The following is a 20,932-nucleotide window of genomic DNA, read 5'->3' as shown; positions in this document are numbered from 1 at the left end:
TTTGAGGCAAATTCGAAGAAATTCCATCAAGGCTTTCCTGAGATATCGAGCGTGGAAATGGCGTTCGAGAGGCCACAGTGACCTTGACCTTTGATCACCAAAATGTAATCAGTTCATCCTTGCGTCCAAGTCAACGTTTGAGCCAAATTGGAAGAAATTCCGTCAAAGCGTTCGTGAGATATCGCGTTAACGAACTTGAGAATGGCATTTGTGAGGTCACAGTGACCTTTGATCACCAAAATGCAATCAGTTCATCCTTGAGTCCAAGTCGACGTTTGACGTAAATTTGATGAAATTCCGTCAAGGCGTTCCTCAGATATCGCGTTAACGAACATCGTACGGACGGACAATCCGAATCCATAATGCCTCCGGCCTGGCTATCGCTGAAAAATAATAATCTGAAAAAAATATGTGTATTTAGTAGAAAGATGCTATTTTCTTATCCCATAAATCATCTTGCCTCATATTATCTTGTGACGCCCAGGCTGGTATTGAGGGCTCAGTAAGACTCCCAGGCTGGTATTGAGGGCTCAGTAAGACCCCCAGGCTGGTATTGAGGGCTCAGTAAGACCCCCAGGCTGGTATTGAGGGCTCAGTAAGACCTCCAGGCTGGTATTGAGGGCTCAGTAAGACCTCCAGGCTGGTATTGAGGGCTCAGTAAGACCCCCAGGCTGGTATTGAGGGCTCAGTAAGACCCCCAGGCTGGTATTGAGGGCTCAGTAAGACCCCCAGGCTGGTATTGAGGGCTCAGTATGTGGTGGGGCTGTGCTGCTGTACAGTACCTGCAGATCCCATCTGTACAGGTGTGATGTTTATGGTGGGCTGGATGTCGGACACTTTGAGGGCTGGCAGACAGGAGGCGTCCTGCGTCTGACTCTGAGCAGCCAGCAGCTCCAGCCCTGCACAGCGAAACAAACACACCACACATCAAACTCAAAAACACCTACCTGCCAAACATGATCTTACACATTTTACCAACTAGAATTATCGCCCGCTCACCGCGTCGTGCGCCGCCCCCTCCACCTTATTATAGTAGTGGGATACACGTTTTTCATAGACATACCAGAAATAATTACCACAAAAAAAAAAGTTTTCAATGTGTGTTAATTTAAGTTTAATAATGAATAAACTTTGAAATTTATCCTGAGGTGCAACTGATTTCAAATGACAAGACCGCCTTTTGAAGATATTACCATTACGGTCTTATTATTATTACCTTTGTCATAGATCTCCTTCTTGTGGCTGTCGGAGAGAGCCTGGATCTTGTGCTGGAGTTTCTCCTCCTCAGCCTGGGCCTGTTTCTCCAGGTACGCCTCATCTGGACTCATGGACAGAGTCAGTCTGTGGGTGTTCTCCTGCATCACAGTGTCATATCAAGATACACAACTGACAGAAGTCAACTGCTGTCGAAACTGATAACAAGGAAATGTGAGGTATCAAACATTTTACGTTTCAGAAACCAGAGGGATTTTCTGGGACTAAATGTACGTGTTCTTCTGAGAACCGACAACACTAATGTTGACGACTTTCAAACTCAGTTCTCAAACTTTTTTCACATCAAGGACCTAAACTGACACAAATTAGACCACAGACCCCAAGATTTTGTCCCAGGGGCCCCCACCTGATCAGATTTGAGCTTTTAGATGTTTTAGTATAGAATGTATATGAAACCCATGACCAAAATAGTCATACATTCTGTCATTGTGTTACTTATGGATGGAATTATAATGGAAAAAAAATATCTGATCCAAATTTCAAACTTTGATTTACTTGACATTATTAAAGTACCGGTAATCATCTCAAACATTTTCATTTACATAAATGTCTGATAAGTCACTCTCTATCTGATAGTGAGTTAACACAATGGTGATTAAGAATATGGCCCATTGATGGAAGCCTTTGCATTTTCAGTATAGCAGCATTTATGAACTTGGTGTCTGTGGTGACACAGGGTGGGCGGAGCTAACACAATAGACTCAGTCTGTAGGTTACTGTAGGTTCACATGGTGGGCGGAGCTAACACAATAGACTCAGTCTGTAGGTTACTGTAGGTTCCCCACAACTCTTGTGTGACGTAGGATAACAAGCTACTTTTCTCTGGTCTCTGCTAGCATTACGGGTGGTTATTATGGTCGAACAAACTGACTAATATCACATCATGCAACACTGTTTGGATCTCACCTGCAATTACCACTCATCGCCATAGGTGTCACCGAAGAAAATAAAATATAAATGTTGCAATATCGTCCAGCCCTGCTACACTACACACAGAGGAAGTATCTTGAAGGTATAAAAGCACACTAGTCTTTCTCAGTGTTGGGGAGTAGTGAACATGTAGTTGAACTACATTTTGCAGTAGCTTGCTGGTAGTTCAACTACATTCATATTTGCGTGAAGGTACTGTAAAGGTAAAGTCCCACTGATTGTCACACACCTGAGTGTGCGAAATTTGTTCTCCGCATTTGACCCATCCCCTGGGGGAGCGGTGAGCAGCAGCAGCGCCGCACTCGGGAATCATATGGTGATCTAACCCCCCAATTCCAACCCTTTGATGCTGAGTGCCAAGCAGGGAGGCAAATGGGTCCCATTTTTATAGTCTTTGGTATGACTCGGCCGGGGATCGAACTCACAACCTCCCAGTCTCAGGGCGGACACTCAAACCAAAAGGCCACTGAGCTGGTAGTGACTTAAGTAGTTAAACTACTTCATTTTTCTGTAGTTTACCTACTCAAACTACAAACTACAATTTTGGTCAATAAAATGAAAGGAATGCATATATATTTATTTTATTTTACCGTTACTGTTGAACTAGAACCCCATTTGACAGCACTGGCCCCTTTTTCTTTCGTCCTGATCGCTTTGAAGGCACCATCGACTGTGAAGTCAGGCAGGATGCTAAAGTTACTGTATTTCTTGACAAGATACACAGCCTATGCTGTCTCTGATTGGCTTGCCCTGAAATTCTTACCCTAAACTTAACCCATCCTAGTCAAGTCTTTACTGGTTATTTGTCTGATAAAACAAAACCCAGAAGAACCCACATTTGTTTACAACATCAAAAATATAACATTGAATGTATTGGGTGTCAACTATTGCAATAAACTCAATTGAGAGGCTTATTATTGCTGGCATTGTGCTTTTTTGTAGGCTATTATATTTTATTTCATATATCACACATTCATTGTAATTTTTTTTTTTTTTAACAAAATAGTTTGAACTACTTTTTCTGCGTAGCTTGTAGTTTCCTAAACTACATTTCTCCCAGGGTAGCTTTGCTGTAGTTTCAACGACTTCCATTGTGAAGTAGTTGGTAGCTTCCTAAGCGATGGTTTCAAAGTAGCTTCCCCAACACTGGTCTTTCTAAAAGTCACGCAGGACTCGTCTCACTGACCTTAAAGTAGTGCTGGACTTTGTCCTGGAGGAAGCGGGGGTTTTCTTTCAGCGTTTGTCTGAACTTTGCCACGCTGTCGCTGATCTGCAGCAGCTCCACTGGGTCGCCATCATGATTCCAACACGATGCTATGTACTACATGTACACACGCGCACGCACACACACACACACACACACACACACACACACAGACACACACACGTTAATGTACTTTATTAGGATGATCATTAGCTGTCACCAAGGAAACAGCACGGTGAAAAGAGTCAGAACAAAAAAAAAAAAAAGTGCTGATACAAATGATTTATCAAATAATGAAAACAACAGTGTAAAATAATAAATATGGCATTGAAGAAACAAATCTTGCTTTAGTACTGCTTAGGGATGGGCAACGGATTTAGAATTTTCGAATAATCGTTTTCATTATCAAGATCGCCGTTTATTTTTTTAAGTTTTTTCTTATTATTATTTATATATTTTTTTATTTTTTACCCGCGCCTGTCTCTTTAAGAATGACACCGTCTGCCCATGTGACTTTGCCGTATGAGCTGCGCACCAGAGCTGTGCAGTACGCACTGGAGCAGAACCATCAACAATGATATCATATCATATATCATATATCATATCTCAATGAGCAGAACGGCTCTAGGCTCAGCTGACAGCAGTGCAGCACCCAGTAGCTCTAGAAACACTAGAAATGTAGTAGACATTTTGTCTTAAACTGTCTATATTAGAGCAACACTCAGCCACAAGGAAAAGGTTTTAAGGCTTGTTACTGCATGGAGAAAAGCTGATATTCTGTCTACTGTTCCCTGAGCCATCTCGGCGCTACGCTAATGCTAACGGTGCTAACGTAGGTCTGGCTGCCTATTGACAAAAAGAGTGCCAGAGTCACCCCCTCTCCCTGTCCATGGGATTTCATCCGCCATTCATTTTTCCATAGACCTTGCGGTAAAATGCGTTTTTTTTTTTTTAACCTGGTCAAACCAAGCGATTCAACTATACTAGACCATGTAAAATTTGACTTGAGAAAAAATTAATTTGGCCAAGCAAATTTTTGTTTTTGCTAGAAATGCCCATCCCTAGTATTGCTTTCTCTTTTCCAGAGTGTGAGGGTTCTACTTGTAGTTCATACAATAACAACCTGTCCAGGTCTAAGCCTAAATGTACGGTAATCGGTTTTCAAAGCAGAGGCTTTAAGTTTTATAATCGTCATCTAACTCGGTTTACTATCGCAACTATTTAACATTGCACATCGTGGGTGGGAAGGGATTTTGGACAGAGAAGAGGACACTCTTAAAATAATATTCACGAGGAAGCAATCAAAGTGCTGCTTTTTTGCATACAGGAGACTCTCTCTGGACAAGTACTAGTATGGACATGTTGACATTCTTGATCTGCCCAGAAAGAGTTGATTAAAAAACACAAATGACATGTTTCATTAGCACCTGCATCCTGTGTGAAGGTAGGGGTGGTGGAAAAAAAATCGATACAGCATAGTATCGCAATATTTTGTGTGGCAATATATCATATTGGACGAATGCCAAGTATCGTGATATTTTATTATACTAATTGTCAAGTGCATGCAACATTTCTGACAGACTTTTATAACAGTGTTGGTCAGTCTGTCTGCTTGACAGTTTTGCTGCAATAAAAATGATTGAAGCGAGATGAACAGACTGGAAACGTTATCTCGTTGGATAAAACAGATGTTGACAAAGTTTTGTCCTTTGGAGACATAATTTGCAGTTGGAAAAAGTTTATACTATCATATCGTGACTTCATTATAATATTTTATCGTGGGGCATCTGGTGATTCCCAACCCTATGTGAAGGCTTAGCTCTGTGAATATGTGCAGCAGAGAGCATCCTGGAGGTTGTGGAAACAAGCTGAAGGTTGCAGTCAGATAAACGGTGCTGTGCTCACCGAGGCCAGAGAGAGGCCGAAGCTGGTGGACTGGTGTTTCATCTGGATCTCAATCTTATGCAGAAGAGCCTCGATCCTCTCCTCCTCGAACCCGTTCCTGTGTCGGCCAATAAGGAGAAAAGACTGAAGTTGTTGTCAGGAAGGAAGGAAGGAAGGCTTTTTCTTGTTAACTTGTGTTGGGTGAAGAATTTATTTTTCTTTTTGTAAGTGGTGCAGCCTCTTCTATAAGTTCTAGCCGTTCTAGCCGAGATGGGAGCACAGGGTTTGAGCACAATGAGCAGAGAGTTGTGCGAGATTTAGCCTAGCCCCCCCCCCCCCCTCTTCTCTACAAGGAGGCCCAACATTCTGCTGGCTCATTTATCTAGTAGTTCTTTAGTTTTCTTTAACATTTGAGGGACAATGTAACATGTTTGTGTGTGTTTTCACTGGGATAAGAGAAGTGAATATACAACTATGTTTGGGCTAGATGAAGGCATAAAAGACTTTGATCAAACAGAGTGTTTGTATGGTGGCCTGCAGAAACCCTTCACATGGTGAACATTTGACATTTTGATACTTTCATAAATTAGAAAGTCTCCCCTACATACTGGTATCACTTTCTGAACGACTGGGATAGCTCTCTTCAAAGGTTACGAGTATTTTAATCTGTGATGTGTCTAAAAGTAAAACGTGAGCTTTAAACATTCCACAACATATTTTCTACAGTGGCATTCCACCAAAACCATAAAAATAAAAACCTTCCCATTCGTTTTATGAAAATAATGATTCACCATGATTTATTACGGAGATGAAAGTAACCAAATCACTCAAAATAGCTGCACAACCTGTTTCCAGCCTTCTTTGGCTCATTACCAACAATGTGCAGCAGCGACATGTGAAGGCTTCTCCCAGGCCGCCACACATTTGATTGAGTACAGTGCTTACGCGATGATGTCATGGATGGTTTGATTGAGTACAGTGCTTACGTGATGATGTCATGGATGGTTTGGTTGAGTACAGTGCTTACGCGATGATGTCATGGATGGTTTGATTGAGTACAGTGCTTACGTGATGATGTCATGGATGGTTTAATTGAGTACAGTGCTTACGCGATGATGTCATGGATGGTTTGATTGAGTACAGTGCTTACGCGATGATGTCATGGATGGTTTGATTGAGTACAGTGCTTACGCGATGATGTCATGGATGGTTTGGTTGATGATTTGTTTGACCCTCTCGATGTCGTCCTCAGCCATGCCCTGCAGTCCTATGCTGAACGACGCCTCTTTGGTGCTGCCGTCGTATCTGGAGGTCAGGAGATTTAAACACGCTCTTAACAATGACATGAATGTCACAGATGGCTCAAATAATATATCAAATACAAAGAAAGAGGGTTCTCCACGCATCATCCAGCAGAATACAGCTGAACCAGGTGCTTCTCAGTTTGAGGACAGCAAACTTCCAGGGAACAAAGGAGGGACTGGAGCACACTGATCGATTTGCAGCTTTTATTAGTGCAAACAGTTTGCACTAAAACAGCTAAGGACCCCTAAACTGACACAAATTAGACCATGGACCGACCCCCATTTGATAAGATTCTGTCCCATGATCCCCCATCTGACAAGACTTTTGCTTTCAGATGTTTTATTACAGAAGGTGTATGAAAACAGTGATCAATTCTGTCATTGTGTTACTTATGGATGGAATTATTGTGAAAATAAATGATTCCCCTTTTAGCTGGGGACCCCCTGGAACCCCCTCAAGGACCCCTGGGTTCGAGAACCACTGGACTACAGGAAGTCCCACCCATCTTGTACTCCAATTAGGTGAAGTGGTTCTCAAATGTTTTCATGTCAAGGAGCCCTAAACTGACCCAAATTAGACCACGGACCCCCATTTGATAACATTTTGTCCCAGGGTTTCCATTTTTTCCTTTTATTACAGAAAGCAGTGTTTCCCCTACCATTCTTTATTATTATTTTTTTGCCCTGCTCTCCCCAAAATTTAAATAAACTTTTATGGCATATTATTACAATACAACAATACTGGTGTTGACAGTAATTGAAGATGCCAAATCATTCAGCATTTTGCTTTTAGGAGCATCGTGCCAGCGTCCGGCGCTGTTCCAAAACATGTCAACGTGTGTCGTTGCCTGGGAAACGCACATCCCATAATACAACTGTTCGCATCGCATCCCATAATAGTATGATGATACTTGGGATGCCATTGCGAACATAGATGTGAACAGGTTAGCTAAAAGTTTAGCGTTGCCAGCGAGGTACCCCCCCCACCCTTGCGGTCGGGGTACGTTTCGAAATCCCTCCAGGCCTGAAAATCTTTCTAGGGGAAACACTGCAGAAAGTGTAAGAAACCCATGGCCAAAAGAGTCCCACATTCTGCCATTGTGTTACTTACAGTATGGATGGTATTATAATGAAAATAAAATATCCACATTTTCTGGGGACCCCCTGGAACCCCCTCAAGGACCCCTGGGGGTCCCCAGACCCCACTTTGAAAACCACTGTGACTATATGATGCATATCAGCAGTTATACTGTACACACACCCACCCTACGACAGAGGAGAAGTCCGTTCCGATCTTGGGCTCGATGAGAGCCTTGTAGAAGGGAGAGTTTGGTCCAGAGATCATCAGAGAGGACAGCAGGCTGAGGGTGAAGCCTTCAAAGGTGTCTGTGATGCTGCAGAGAGGAAACAGAAGAGATCAGAGAGGATAGCAGGCTGAGGGTGAAGCCTTCAAAGGTCTCCGTGATGCTGCACAGAGGAAACAGAAGAGATCATGAAGATATTACTGAATAATGAACCAGGATGAAACGCTCACATGTTAACCTTAAAGCCCCAATCAGTAATTTCTTCACCTTAAAATAAAGCTTTTTAGTCATTGAAGATGGTACAGTGACTTATAACAGGGAGAATGTCGCCTCTATTGGTCACACACCGCCCTCCAAAGGCCTCTTCTGGGACTAAGCATTTTTGTGCCTGCGTCCCGGTGGCAGCATACTGCGCATGTGCTGTCTTCAGGAAAACAAGGAAGTAACTTGGTGCGGATTTGCTACGAAAATGATGTTTCACGTAACTATGGATTATTATTTTATCACATCGGGTACGTGAGTACCCGATATGTGGGTACGTGAGTACCCGATATGTGGGTACGTGAGTACCCGATGTCACAACATGTACATCGAGCTTTCTGCCGCTGTGTTTTGTTGACTTTGAACGGCGATATCGATACCGATGATATTGCACCCAGAGAGGGCAGTTTCTCCAATAGCAAAACCTGTAAAAGTTGCTGAATGGGGCTTTAAAAGGAACAATCATTACAAAATCAGTATCAGAAAACTGTAAACAGTTTTGCAGTCACTGATTTAGTTTGACAGTTAACATTTTATTTGAGTTAAGTTATCATTTGTGCATGAATGACATCACTGGTCCACAACTTAACTCAAATCAACTCTCAATAACTGACAAACTAAATGAATGCCAAAAACTGTTTAAAATTGTCAGATATATTGATATACGATATGTGAGATTATGTGCAAAATAAATCAGCATTGAAAATCAGCATTGAAAATCAGCTGTGTCACTTTAACTAGGGCTGCAACTAACGATTACAGTCATTGTCGATTAATCTGTTGATAATCTTCTCGACTAATTGATTTGTTAGTAATCGGTCTATAAAATGTCAAATTGTGAAAAATGACGATCAAAGCCCAAGATGACGTCCTCGTCTTGTTTTGTCCACAATGCACAACGCAAAGATATTCAGTTGACTGTCATAGAGGTGTAAAGGGTTTCTTTACTTTAAAAAATTGTCAAACAGATTAATCGATTGTCAAAATAGTTGGCTTTAATAGTTTAGAACTAATTGATTAACTGATTCATCATTGCAGCTCTATCCTTAATATATACAAACTAAGAGAAGATTGTAACTCATGAGGATGCATCAATTGAATTTGAAGTTGACTGTTGTTTTTTGTTGTCGTTTCATCTGTGTTGCACTTAGCTTGGTGTAGGTTTCCCTTGACAAAGTGAGTCTCAACACTACTGAATCAAGTTTAAACTAGAAAATGAGCATGAACAGGTGCTGCACAATCTATAGTTCCATTATTGAACGTAGGTAATCCTGCTGATGTGACCTGACAAATTAGCCTGGTAAACCAGCCGGTCACGTGAACTCACATTTCATTTGGTTCTGCGAGATCGTCTGGCCCCAAGCTTTCTCCCAGTGTATCGCAGTGGGCGGGTGTACTTGCCTTGACAGACAACTCCTTCAGCCAATCAGCGTTGGATCCAGTCAAACCCAAATCCACTCGGGAGAATGGCAAAAACATATTTTCCGCAGAGAAACTCTGCGGTTGCGGCGATACTCCTGTACTTGTTTAATTGATGTTATTGAGTCTATTTCTGCAATAACTGCACTTTATGGCTGTTTAAACTAGGGTTGACATTACTCCTCGAGGCGGACAGGCAGGGAGGCGGCCATTATTGTTTTGTTAGTGCAGTGCTAGTGGCGTTCCTGATTGGCCAACTTGCGCTGTCAATGACAGAGCACTGAGCGCAGTCGCTGATTGGCTCATCCACTTTGCAGCTTCTGCTAAACACCCTCCCAGGCCTTGGGGCCAGACCGTCTCGCAGCGGCAGAACCAAATGAAATGTGAGTTCACGTGACGGCCTGCTTTACCAGGCTACTGACAAATGGATTTGTAAGATAATTAGAGAAGATGTCACGGGGGGAAAGAGGTGAAGACAGAGATGCTGTAGGTGGATGAATCAGAATCAGAATCAGAAAGACTTTAATGATCCCCGGGGGGAAATTGGGAATGTGGTGGTGATGTGGATCTTACTCTCCCAGCAGGTAGCTCATACACAGAGTGTTCTGCTTGGCTGGATCTGGAGCCAGAGCGTCAGGGCTGCACGTCACATGGTCCTCTCTCTGAGGAAACCAATTAAACACACAGAAGGCTTACAGGGAGATCATCATAGCCACATGCTGCTCACTGCACTTTCTTTTTTTAATTAGAATGTAACCATGCATGCTAATAGTAGCATATGAAGAAAGAATACTCATGTCGCTGAACCAAGATGGGAATATGCACTAGGGGTGTCCCGGTACTGTACGTGTATTCGTCCGGTGACGTCACGGTATGGGCGCCACGGTTCGGTGCGTGTAGCTATACGATGAATACCGTACGTCAATACACACTCCGTTAACTACGTTCTTCATAATCGTCAATATCCAAATCATCTTCCGCTGTTTATGAATATTGCACATCAGAAAACATCGACAACTCCCCCTAGCACCGTATATTCAGGCTAAATATAGTCCATTTAACTTTCGGAAGCCTTTGCCCCCTTGAGTGGAAGCGTCTTGTCATTCATTGCCATGTTATCTTGTGTGGGCTAAACGCGTTAGCTTGTGTGGCTAACGCGTTCAATGCTATAGCGTCAGGTCCTGCTGTCCTTCCTTGCGTGCACATGCCTGTGGTGAATGGCGGTTGAGTGGTGAACACGTTATATGCCAGTTTTATCTGACAGCCTACAAACATATTTTCATTGACTGGATCAAATACTGGTTTGTTTACTTTACATCCGGGCATTAGAGGGGGGGGGGGCGGCTGGTGGCTGGTAAAGACGCAACAGTTCCGGCCCACATTGTTTATTATTATGATGATTTAATTATTAGTTTAACTGACGAGTATTTTGGTGCCGACTAGTGAGGGTAGCGAAAGTTCAAACGTTTAACCGACTAGTTGCCTGCATCCTATGCATATGCAGTCGTAGAGCCAGCCCTACATACAAATATAATGCAAGAGAGTCTATGTTCACTGTTACTGGTTTAATACACTACAGGGCCATGCTGTACCAATGTATGACACTAGGTAGAGCACTAGTACTGTCTGTTCAAAAGAAATGCCACAGGTTCAAAATAAATGAAAACAAACCTAACCTAATGCATTTGGGATTTTTTTGTTGCTTCCCCCCGCCCGTTGTACCAAACTCGTACCGAACCGTGACCCAGAAACCGACGTACGTACCGAACCGTGACTTCTGTGTACCGTGACACCCCTAAAATGCACCATTTGAGACATTTACTATGTATGTCTTACCAGCAGCGCCCCCCCCCCCCCCGCCAAAAAAAGTATATAAATTGTATAATGAAATTAAACTGATATAATACAATTCAATAATTCATAATTATCAATCAAACATCATTTATGGAACTGTAACCAGAAAATGTTTGGTGTTTTTATTTGATAAATGACTGAAACAATTTATCCATGATCATCGAGCAAAATGATCATTGATTAATTTTCTATCCATCAACCAACCAATCAATTAATTAATTAACTAATCGCAAATAAATCGCAAATAAACTTTTCAGCACTTAAGTCCTTGGATGACAAAATGTAATATTAGCGGATCCTCCATATACCTTGAGACACAGGATGATGCATCAGGTAATGATGTTTGGGGGGGGGGGGGGGGGGACCTGGGTGTTGGGAGGGACTTACTGGGCTGCTCCAGTGTAGCTGGGGAGGGACCTGGGTGTTGTGAGGGACTTACTGGGCTGCTCCAGTGTGGCTGGGAAGGGACCTGGGTTTTGGGGTCGGTGCGGTCGAACCTGGACAAAGCCTCGTCTTCAATCTGCTTCAGATGCTGCTCCAACGGCAAATCTCCATAGGTGAAGAACCTGGCAAAGCAGAATGTGTGTGTGTGTGTGTGTGTGTGTGTGTGTGTGTGTGTGTGTGTGTGTGTGTGTGTGTGTGTGTGCGTGTGTGTGTGAGAGAGGACGTTAGTGCTGCTGTTGCAAAACAAAAAACATGAGTGCAGTTATTCCTTTCTTATTCGTACTTGAATTTAAGGTTAACATGAATCTTTTACGTAGCCTATACAAGCATCACACATTATGTAGGCTATCTATACATCCTTTATGTATCGAGTGTTCCCTGACCCTTGGAATATGTTAAACACCAGTTGTACAATTTGAAACACATATTGAGTGTTTTTTTGTCCAACAATAGTGACATATTTAATTGTTTCTTTTCTTAGAATAATCATTTAAAGACATGTTTTGCTATATTAATTGTAGAGAGTGGAAGGAGACAGACATTATAGGAGGTAATGACACGTTACGAAGGTCAGCAGTCACATTTGAATTAGGGCTGTCAAAGTTAACGCGATAATAACGGGTTAACGCAAATTCCTTTTAACGCCACTATTTTTTTTTACGCGCGATTAACGCATGCACTTTCTGTGATGTTTGCGCCTTGGTCCGCCCCGTAGTTTTGGAAATCTGGAAATCAGGAAATAAAGCAGAAATAAATCTCCGTGAGGAGCAGAAAAGGAGGAAGAAAAGGGTATAAAATGGCAAGTTTAGCTTCAAGTAGGGTGAGCAGATGTCCTGCTTTGTGCGGGACTGCACAGCATTGTCATGACTTCACACGTCCTGCAAATTGAGAAGATGTCCAAGACAGTGAGAGAGAGAGAGAGAGAGAGAGAGAGAGAGAGAGACCAAGGCGGGGAGAGAGAGAAAGAGAGAGAGAGAGAGACCAAGACAGCGAGAGAGAGAGGCGGGGAGACAGCCATGCCTCGCTCACCTGCAGCTGCGGCTTGTTAACTAGTCTCGCCAGTAAGACTACTTGTTAACAGACTGACACTGCAGTCTCAGAGATGCGTAAGTATTCTAACTACAGTGTAGCAATAATAACAATAGCCTACCAAAGGTCAATTACATACTTATATGATACTACCCATATTCTTTGCACAAACACAAAGCTCTCCTATGTTGCTCGGCACAATTAAGACTAATCTCAACAGCATCCAGTCTTTGAGATTTAGTCTTCATTTGCCGATATTTACTGTAGTCTTCACTAGCCTACTACACTGCTGCTATATTACAAAATAAATTTATAAATGCCATTCTAAGCTGTGCTCTTAGTTTGTTTTGTTCAGATGAACCAGTAGGCTAATTTAGGGCTGGGTATTGGCAAGGATCTCACGATACGATACGTATCACGATACTTGGGTCACGATACGATTGTATCACGATATATTGCGATGCGATACATATTGCGATATATTGCGATATTCTACAGAATTTACTCTAAATTAAATAATAGAGCTAAAGATACAACACACTGTGTACCACCCAGGTAGTGTAATAATATGTACATCACTTTATACTGATAAGTTAGTGGACAAATTTAGTCAAAACTACTGAGTGTTGAGTGTCACTGAACGCATCGATATGGGAAGTATCGATACAGTATCGATTAGGGGTGGGAATCACCAGATGCAGAGGCCTGGCATGGCCTGCAAAAAAAATATATATATATATATATATTTTTTTAAATATCGAGATACTTGGCGTCCAAGTATCGATACAGTATCGGGAAATAAAATATCGTGATATATTGCCATATCGATTATATTGCCCAGCCTACTACAGTAGCCATGCTTCTACTTCACTATACAGTATGGTTCAGCATGCACACCCTTGAGGTTATTCTGAAGAATATTCTGGACAGTATTTGTCATTGTTCCAATAATAATAAACATACCGGTATCCGCATAAAGCAAGCATATTCGTCTACTCCCATGTTGATTAGAGTATTAAAAACTTGAAAAATATCGGTTTAAGGTAGATTTGGAACCAGTCCCCAACACAGCCCCTCTCTTTTTGAGGCCGATGCGGAAATTGCATCTCTCAAATGGCCAGTGGGGGTCACAGCTTGTGTAGCACACTCCCGGGAACATCACCATTCAACTATATGGGAAATGAGCCAACTTCTCTCTCGTCTTAAATAAACACTTTACAAATGAGTTTATGGTCTGAAAAAACAATTTCAAGTCTTTTTCATGCTCTAACGCGCTCCGTTTTCCAAATGATAGCCCCATTTCGAGGAAAATTTATAATAATAATAATAATAAGAACAGTAATACTTCCGACCGGGAGAGGCAGCAATGTGCCGCAAGGCATCAGGTAGCAAGTAATAGTTGAGCAAATTATCAGAAAATAGCGTTACTTTATGATATTTTAATAATGTTAGTAAACACACGTAACTATATAGATACCATACATCTAACGTCCATAACATGGCGGACCATTTAACGTTATCTATACCGTTAGATAAAGCCTTAAGCCCTCTCTGTATTCAGACCATTCAGACCATTGGATTCAGCCCAGAAACCGGAGTACGTTATAACGTTATAAATATAGTCACGTTATAAACAACTAACCAACGCTGGGGGTCCGTATGGAAACAGTGTTACTCGAAATGGTTAAAAGTTAAATCAATTTGGTCATTCAGTGCCGTTTTACTGAAATATAAAGTAAGTAGCGTTAGCCGCTACATTAGCCTAAGTAGCTGACTACCCATAATGCATTACGGCGATAAATTCGGAAACTCCCCCGGCAGCCGCTAGGGGCAGCCACCCCCTCCCCTCGTACTTCCGTGTAGCATTCATTCATTCGACCAATCAAACGAAATCAAACAATATCCGGAAGTGAGCTTCATTTTGCTGTGTCAAAGTCAATAAACTCCGTTGGTCCATTATATATATGTCAATGTTTGGAACAGATAAAAAATTGTGCGATTAATTTGCGATTAATTGCGATTAACTATGGACAATCATGCGATTAATCGCGATTAAATATTTTAATCGATTGACAGCCCTAATTTGAATATTACAGGTGTGTGTGTGTGTGTGTGTACCTAGCATTGCTGGGGTGGTAGTGTGTGGCGTGGAAGTGTTTGAGTTGCTCCCAGGAGAGGTCAGGGATGGCCAGCGGCTCTCCTCCAGACACCACCGAGTAGGTGTGGTCTGGATACAGCTTGTTCTGAAGGTGCTGCGCGTACACACGCTCGTTGTCCGACTGAAAAGACACACACACACACACACACACACACACACACACACACACACACACACACACACACACACACACACACACACACACACACACACACACTCATTGTGTCTGTCCGTCTCTGTTCATTTAATTTGCCTTCATTTCAATTAATTTTCAACGAGAGCTGTCCGTTGTCCGGGCAACGCTGATGACGGGTTCCGCCTCCATCAGATTTCCATCCGTTTTGACGGACAGACAGTTCAAGCCAGTAGAACTCTTTCTGGACAGACGGATTTGTCACCGTCTGTTTTCGGTAGGGTTGAGTACCGAACTCTGTACTTTTACAGGTACCGACCGAATGACGTCGGTACTACAGTACAGAGTACCAGTTCACATAAAATCAAACGGTGCCAAATGTTGGTACCTGAACACATCTGAGTAATAGAAAGAGAGCGTGTATTATAGAAATTCCGACGCAAACTTGAAGGCGGCACGTGAGAGCGAGTTACGTCAGTACGTCACCCTGCCTGAAACAACAACAAACATGGCGGGTCCACTGTGGCTACACTTTTCCAAGAGAAGACATTGCTCACTGCAACGTTTGCAATGCGACATGCAAAGCTGGCCAGGAAAACACCTCAAACTTGAGGAAGCACCTGGTTAAGCACAAGATATTCTTAAATGACGGAGCCACCGCAGTTAACATTAATAGCAGCAGCAGCAGCAGCAAGACGCCTAGTACAGCCAGCACCCGGCTGCAGTACCTAGTACAGCCAGCACCCAGCTGCAGTACCTAGTACAGCCAGCACCCGGCTGCAGTACCTAGTACAGCCAGCACCCGGCTGCAGTACCTAGTACAGCCAGCACCCGGCTGCAGTACCTAGTACAGCCAGCACCCGGCTGCAGTACCTAGTACAGCCAGCACCCGGCTGCAGTACCTAGTACAGCCAGCACCCGGCTGCCGGCTGCAGTACCTAGTACAGCCAGCACCCGTCTGCAGTACCTAGTACAGCCAGCACCCGGCTGCAGTACCTAGTACAGCCAGCACCCGGCTGCAGTACCTAGTACAGCCAGCACCCGGCTGCAGTACCTAGTACAGCCAGCACCCGGCTGCAGTAGCTGAAGTCTGACGATGATGATGAAACTTCAAGTGAGGCGTCGACTTTGACATCAGGTAACATTATTTTAATGAACTAACGTTAGCTGGATAAGTTGTTGGCAGATGCTATTTGTACCCGGGTGTAAAAAGACGATGTGACTATTTTACACCCGGGTGTAAAAAGACGATGTGACTATTTACACCCGGGTGTAAATATCCCATGTGACTATTTACATTACACCCCGATTCACAGGGCCTAAAATGTATTTTGTAAATTTGCATAATATGAAGGCTCAATGACAGGCATTAGGAATATGTAGTTTAATATGAAGGCTCAATGACAGGCATTAGGAATATGTAGTTTAATATGAAGGCTCAATGACAGGCATTAGGAATATGTAGTTTAATATGAAGGCTCAATGACAGGCATTAGGAATATGTAGTTGACTTACAAAAGCGCCCTTCATCTCGTTGAACACCACTCCTTTGAACACCAGGGGGGAGTGTGGATCTGTGGCGTTTTCATTCTCCAGCCTCCAGCCCTCCTGCCTGCATACACAAGCCAATCAGAATGCTGAAATCCGTCCACATAACTGTAAGAGACCTATCATCGCATAGTGTTCACAAATATTTTGAAAGTCATCTCTGCATGCCTTTCTGTGATTGACAATACAGTGCATCAATGCAGTAAATCCCCCACCCATCTGCTGGACCATGAATGTGAAAAACTAATTCTAAACAGTTAAAAGAGAATTAAAAATTTTTTAACAACCTGGACCTTATTTTCATCATATTTTATGTTAAACGAGTCACCCAGAACAGACATTTCTGAAATTGATGCAGCATTGAGTTAGAAGAACGTGCCGCGCAATGGCCTGGAACAGAGGCCGATCGGGCATGTGGCAACCGTGCCTGTACGTCGTGTAAAAAGCTTATTTTCTGCCACGCACCGGCTCATATCCTTATGATATGATAGAGACAGAACTGGGAGCAGGTCTGTTTGCCTCCATCTGTCTGCTGATCCCAGATCAGGAAAAATACCAACATTCTCCTTTAAGAGGCTAAATCAATAGAAATGTTGTTGTCTTAATAGTAAAAACTCTCACCAGAAGTCTTGCTCTCGTAAGCACGGGAAGAAGACTGCATCCAGGTAAACGGACAGAAGATTCTGGAAGTCCTTTCCATTTTGAGTGGAGAACGGGTACATTGTGTAGTCACTGGCTGTTTATGGAAGAAAAAAGAAACGAAAAGAAATAATTTATGAATGAAGCAACATCAGATAGCAGCCAAAAATCTGCTACTTTATCATTTGGAAAACATGTGTTCTAAAAAGAGTGACTGATGAATGTTTAGATGTACAGTCGTCACTGTGGCCAGTGGATGAACAGGTTTGTTTTCCAGCACTGATCTTACTCATAGAGACACTGCATGAAATAGGCCACGCCCATCACAGGGGGGAAAGCGCTCCATTCACTTCCACACACCAGCGTCATTTTCCTTGAATTAAACATAGCTAAAAGCTGTTGTGTGGTGGGGCTGTGCAGACAACAAATGTAAAACATCACCAATTAAAGTTTTTTTGTACTCCAGAGCAACACAAGAAAGCCATTGAGAATTGGCGAGAAGAAAAATGTGGATCTAGCTGTCAAGGAAGTAAGTTGGAGTGTTCATCTTCCGTATATATGATCTTTGTGTGCAACACACGACCATGCACGCGACATAGGAGAACGCCAGGATTGGGGGGGGTTGTTTCCCCCCGTCTTGGGTGTGGTTTCTGAATGATGACGCACTCCGCAGTGTCTCTATGGGCGAAGTTTGAACTTTCAGGTTGGGGGTTCACACAAAAAGCTAGAGGAAACATAATAATTAGGATACCAGAAGGTGCATTTTCAATATCCCGGCTAATCTGCCCATGCCATGAGTGATGAAAATTGTGAGAATTGCCATAGAAACCATGCTCTCACAAACTGCAAAACCTGAACCAGATAGCCTACAACTTCAATCAATTCAATGATTCCATAGGAGTTCACACAACAGAATTTAAACACAGAGAATGACACAGGTGTCAGAAGGAGACTGACCTGGTGAAGGTATGAAGCGCTCACACACACACCTCTCCACGGCATGGAGAGGTTATTATGCACACCTTTTATCTGCTGTTTACATCAAGGCCATGCCGCTCAGATACTGGTTCATAATAAATGTCAGCAAATCCAGATAAGAGTGTGCGAGCGTGCATTTTCCTTTTTGTATATTTAGGTAATAATCTGCATATTGAGTGTGCATTCTGCTACTCTCCATACTCCTCTCCATATAGGCCCGAATGGAGGCGTAATGTTACACTACATGACAGCTATGGACACCATGATGGACGAGTCGTAGTTCTGTTTAGACGAGATTCTGGAGTCTGCATGGACTTAGGGGATGCATGGAGAGAGAGGAGCAAACTAACATTAAGTAGTCTAATAACTGAGTTCTGTGTTATGATTACAAATATTTTAATCCTTACATGCATTTTTGGCGACGGCCACTGGGGGGGTTCAGTGAACCTCCTGAACTAGAGCCCGACCTATATATCGGTCCACTGATATTATCGGCCGATATTGGCCGATAACGGATATATCTGTGTCGGCCGATATGCCGATATTTTTTTATTTTGTATTTTTCAAGTTATAGACAGCATGTTGTGTATTTTGATATTTTTTCTTAACTCAAGTTAGGGCTGCACGATATTGGAAAAAACAGACATTGCAATATATTTGGTTTCTGCAATATATATTGTGATATGAAAAAATACAGGAATTTTCACCAAATGACTTGATTAGCTCATCAAGCCTTGTCCCTTAACTCATTCATGGCCAGTTTAGGACTGCCAATATTTAGCACAGGCCAAAGATTTTCATAATTGTTGGTCATCTTTCAAGACCCACAGTAAATTATCTATTAGCACCAAAGTGATTTGCAATACCTCAAAATGAAGATGTACGTCTCTGGGTTCACCAGGAAAAAAAAGTGAGCTTTTAGCATGTTCTGTACTCTACTTATAGCCATTTATATACACCCTGTTTTCACCAAAAAGGTCTCTCTGAGAAGATAAACAGCAGAAAAGGCCATTTTTGTAAAGGACACAATCTCAGGCAGAACTCGCTCTCAATTCTTTTATTTTGAACTGTATTGACATCAGACATGTAAATATTATTCGTTATGACACAAATGACAATATATATATATATATATATATATATATATACATGAAGTGCTTTTTTTACATTCAACAATACAGTTTACTCAGTGTGAGTGAGTGTGCAGACAGACAGACAGACAGACAGACAGACAGACAGACAGACAGACACACACACACACACACACACACACACACACACACACACACACACACACACACACACACACAGAGAGAGAGTTCTGTCCACAGCTGCTGCTGGATCGCACCTCCTTCCCAGGGAACACTATTGATCGCCCCGCAAATTAGCATAGCAGGAGAACACCAAACTGGTCTGAGATCAGCGTCTAGCCTCCTCTGCCTCTGCATCGTTTTCCTCCTCTCGTTCGGGCTGGGACGAATGCTGCGACACAGGAACGGGTCCGGCTTGGCTTTGGGACCAGGCGCTGGAACCGGATCGATCATGTTCATCACGGGTTTGACTACCGCGAACAACTCAATCCAGGTTCGCCCTGCAGCAAGGCGACCAGTGCAGCGCGCCGAGGGGCGTTTCAATGGCGTTTCTCCTCTCTGCAGGCAGCGTTTCTCCGTTTTCTCCTCCTCTTCCATTTCAAAACAACAGCTGCGTAGTTGTTTGATAACGTGTTGTCGGCTTTGTCTTTGAGGCCAGGGACCTGATACCATGTCACAGGCTGGGGAAGTCTTTGAACTACGCGCTGCACTAATAAAAACAAAAACACGTCAAACACGTCATTGGCGGGGAGGGCTATTCCTGATAACACGTTAAAGACGTCATTGGCGCTCAATGAGTTAAGAAGGTAGTGGGTAACCTGCGTGGATGTGACGTAGTAGCAAGTGTTTTTTAGCTGCAGCCAGAGTGATTGGCAGGATGCTAGTGTGCTAAGTGCTGAGTATCAACCAGCAAAAAAGTTATAGCCTGACGTGTTTGAGTTAATTTGCCTTATTCTTTGACATTGCACGTTCCTGTGATGTGACTATTGCGCATGCGCACATTGCGATGACGATGCTGAAACGATATATTGTGCAGCTCTAACTCAAGTTATATTTTATATTTGTTCTATTTGTGTTTTTGTATTTCTAGTTATTTATAATTATTAAATCCCCAGTTCAGTTTACTGTTTCATTGCATTGATGTCATTTTGGACAATAAAGTTTATTGATAAGCTGTAAAATATCCTCCCTAGATTACATATCTCAAGTCATGTCAAGTCATCTTTTGTCAAGTGTTTGAGGGATCATTGCAAAATAATTGTGTAATATAATGTTTATTATATAATATAAGAATATCGGTCGACATATCGATACTGGAATTTTTTTACTCCCTAATATCGGTATCGGCTTCCAAAATCCAGTATCGGTCGGGCTCTACCCTGAACCAACGCAAACATCGCCCATGATCTTACTTGACGTGTACACACACACACACACACACACACAATCACTGCTGCTATGACTGTATTGTGTACCG

At 42.7% G+C, this 20,932-nt stretch overlaps 1 protein-coding gene across 1 annotated transcript in view; it reads right to left on the bottom strand.

Moving 5' to 3' along the window:
• Positions 1 to 20,932, bottom strand: part of pitrm1 (pitrilysin metallopeptidase 1) — a 49,234-nt gene that overhangs the window by 18,977 nt on the left and 9,325 nt on the right. The window contains exons 5-15 of the mRNA XM_083653489.1: positions 17,369 to 17,483; positions 16,715 to 16,811; positions 15,027 to 15,187; positions 11,875 to 12,001; positions 10,155 to 10,243; positions 7,863 to 7,991; positions 6,485 to 6,598; positions 5,315 to 5,411; positions 3,392 to 3,526; positions 1,217 to 1,355; positions 783 to 899 (exon numbers count right to left, since the gene is read on the bottom strand). Of these exons, the coding sequence (XP_083509615.1) occupies positions 783 to 899; positions 1,217 to 1,355; positions 3,392 to 3,526; positions 5,315 to 5,411; positions 6,485 to 6,598; positions 7,863 to 7,991; positions 10,155 to 10,243; positions 11,875 to 12,001; positions 15,027 to 15,187; positions 16,715 to 16,811; positions 17,369 to 17,483 (1,320 nt within the window). The remainder of the gene's footprint in view (positions 1 to 782; positions 900 to 1,216; positions 1,356 to 3,391; positions 3,527 to 5,314; positions 5,412 to 6,484; positions 6,599 to 7,862; positions 7,992 to 10,154; positions 10,244 to 11,874; positions 12,002 to 15,026; positions 15,188 to 16,714; positions 16,812 to 17,368; positions 17,484 to 20,932) is intronic.

Source organism: Poromitra crassiceps, assembly GCF_964638095.1.
Source record: "Poromitra crassiceps genome assembly, chromosome: 17".
Lineage (NCBI taxonomy): Eukaryota > Metazoa > Chordata > Actinopteri > Beryciformes > Melamphaidae > Poromitra > Poromitra crassiceps.
The sequence above is the reverse complement of the archived record's forward strand: the minus strand, read 5'-3'. Positions and strand labels throughout refer to the sequence as shown.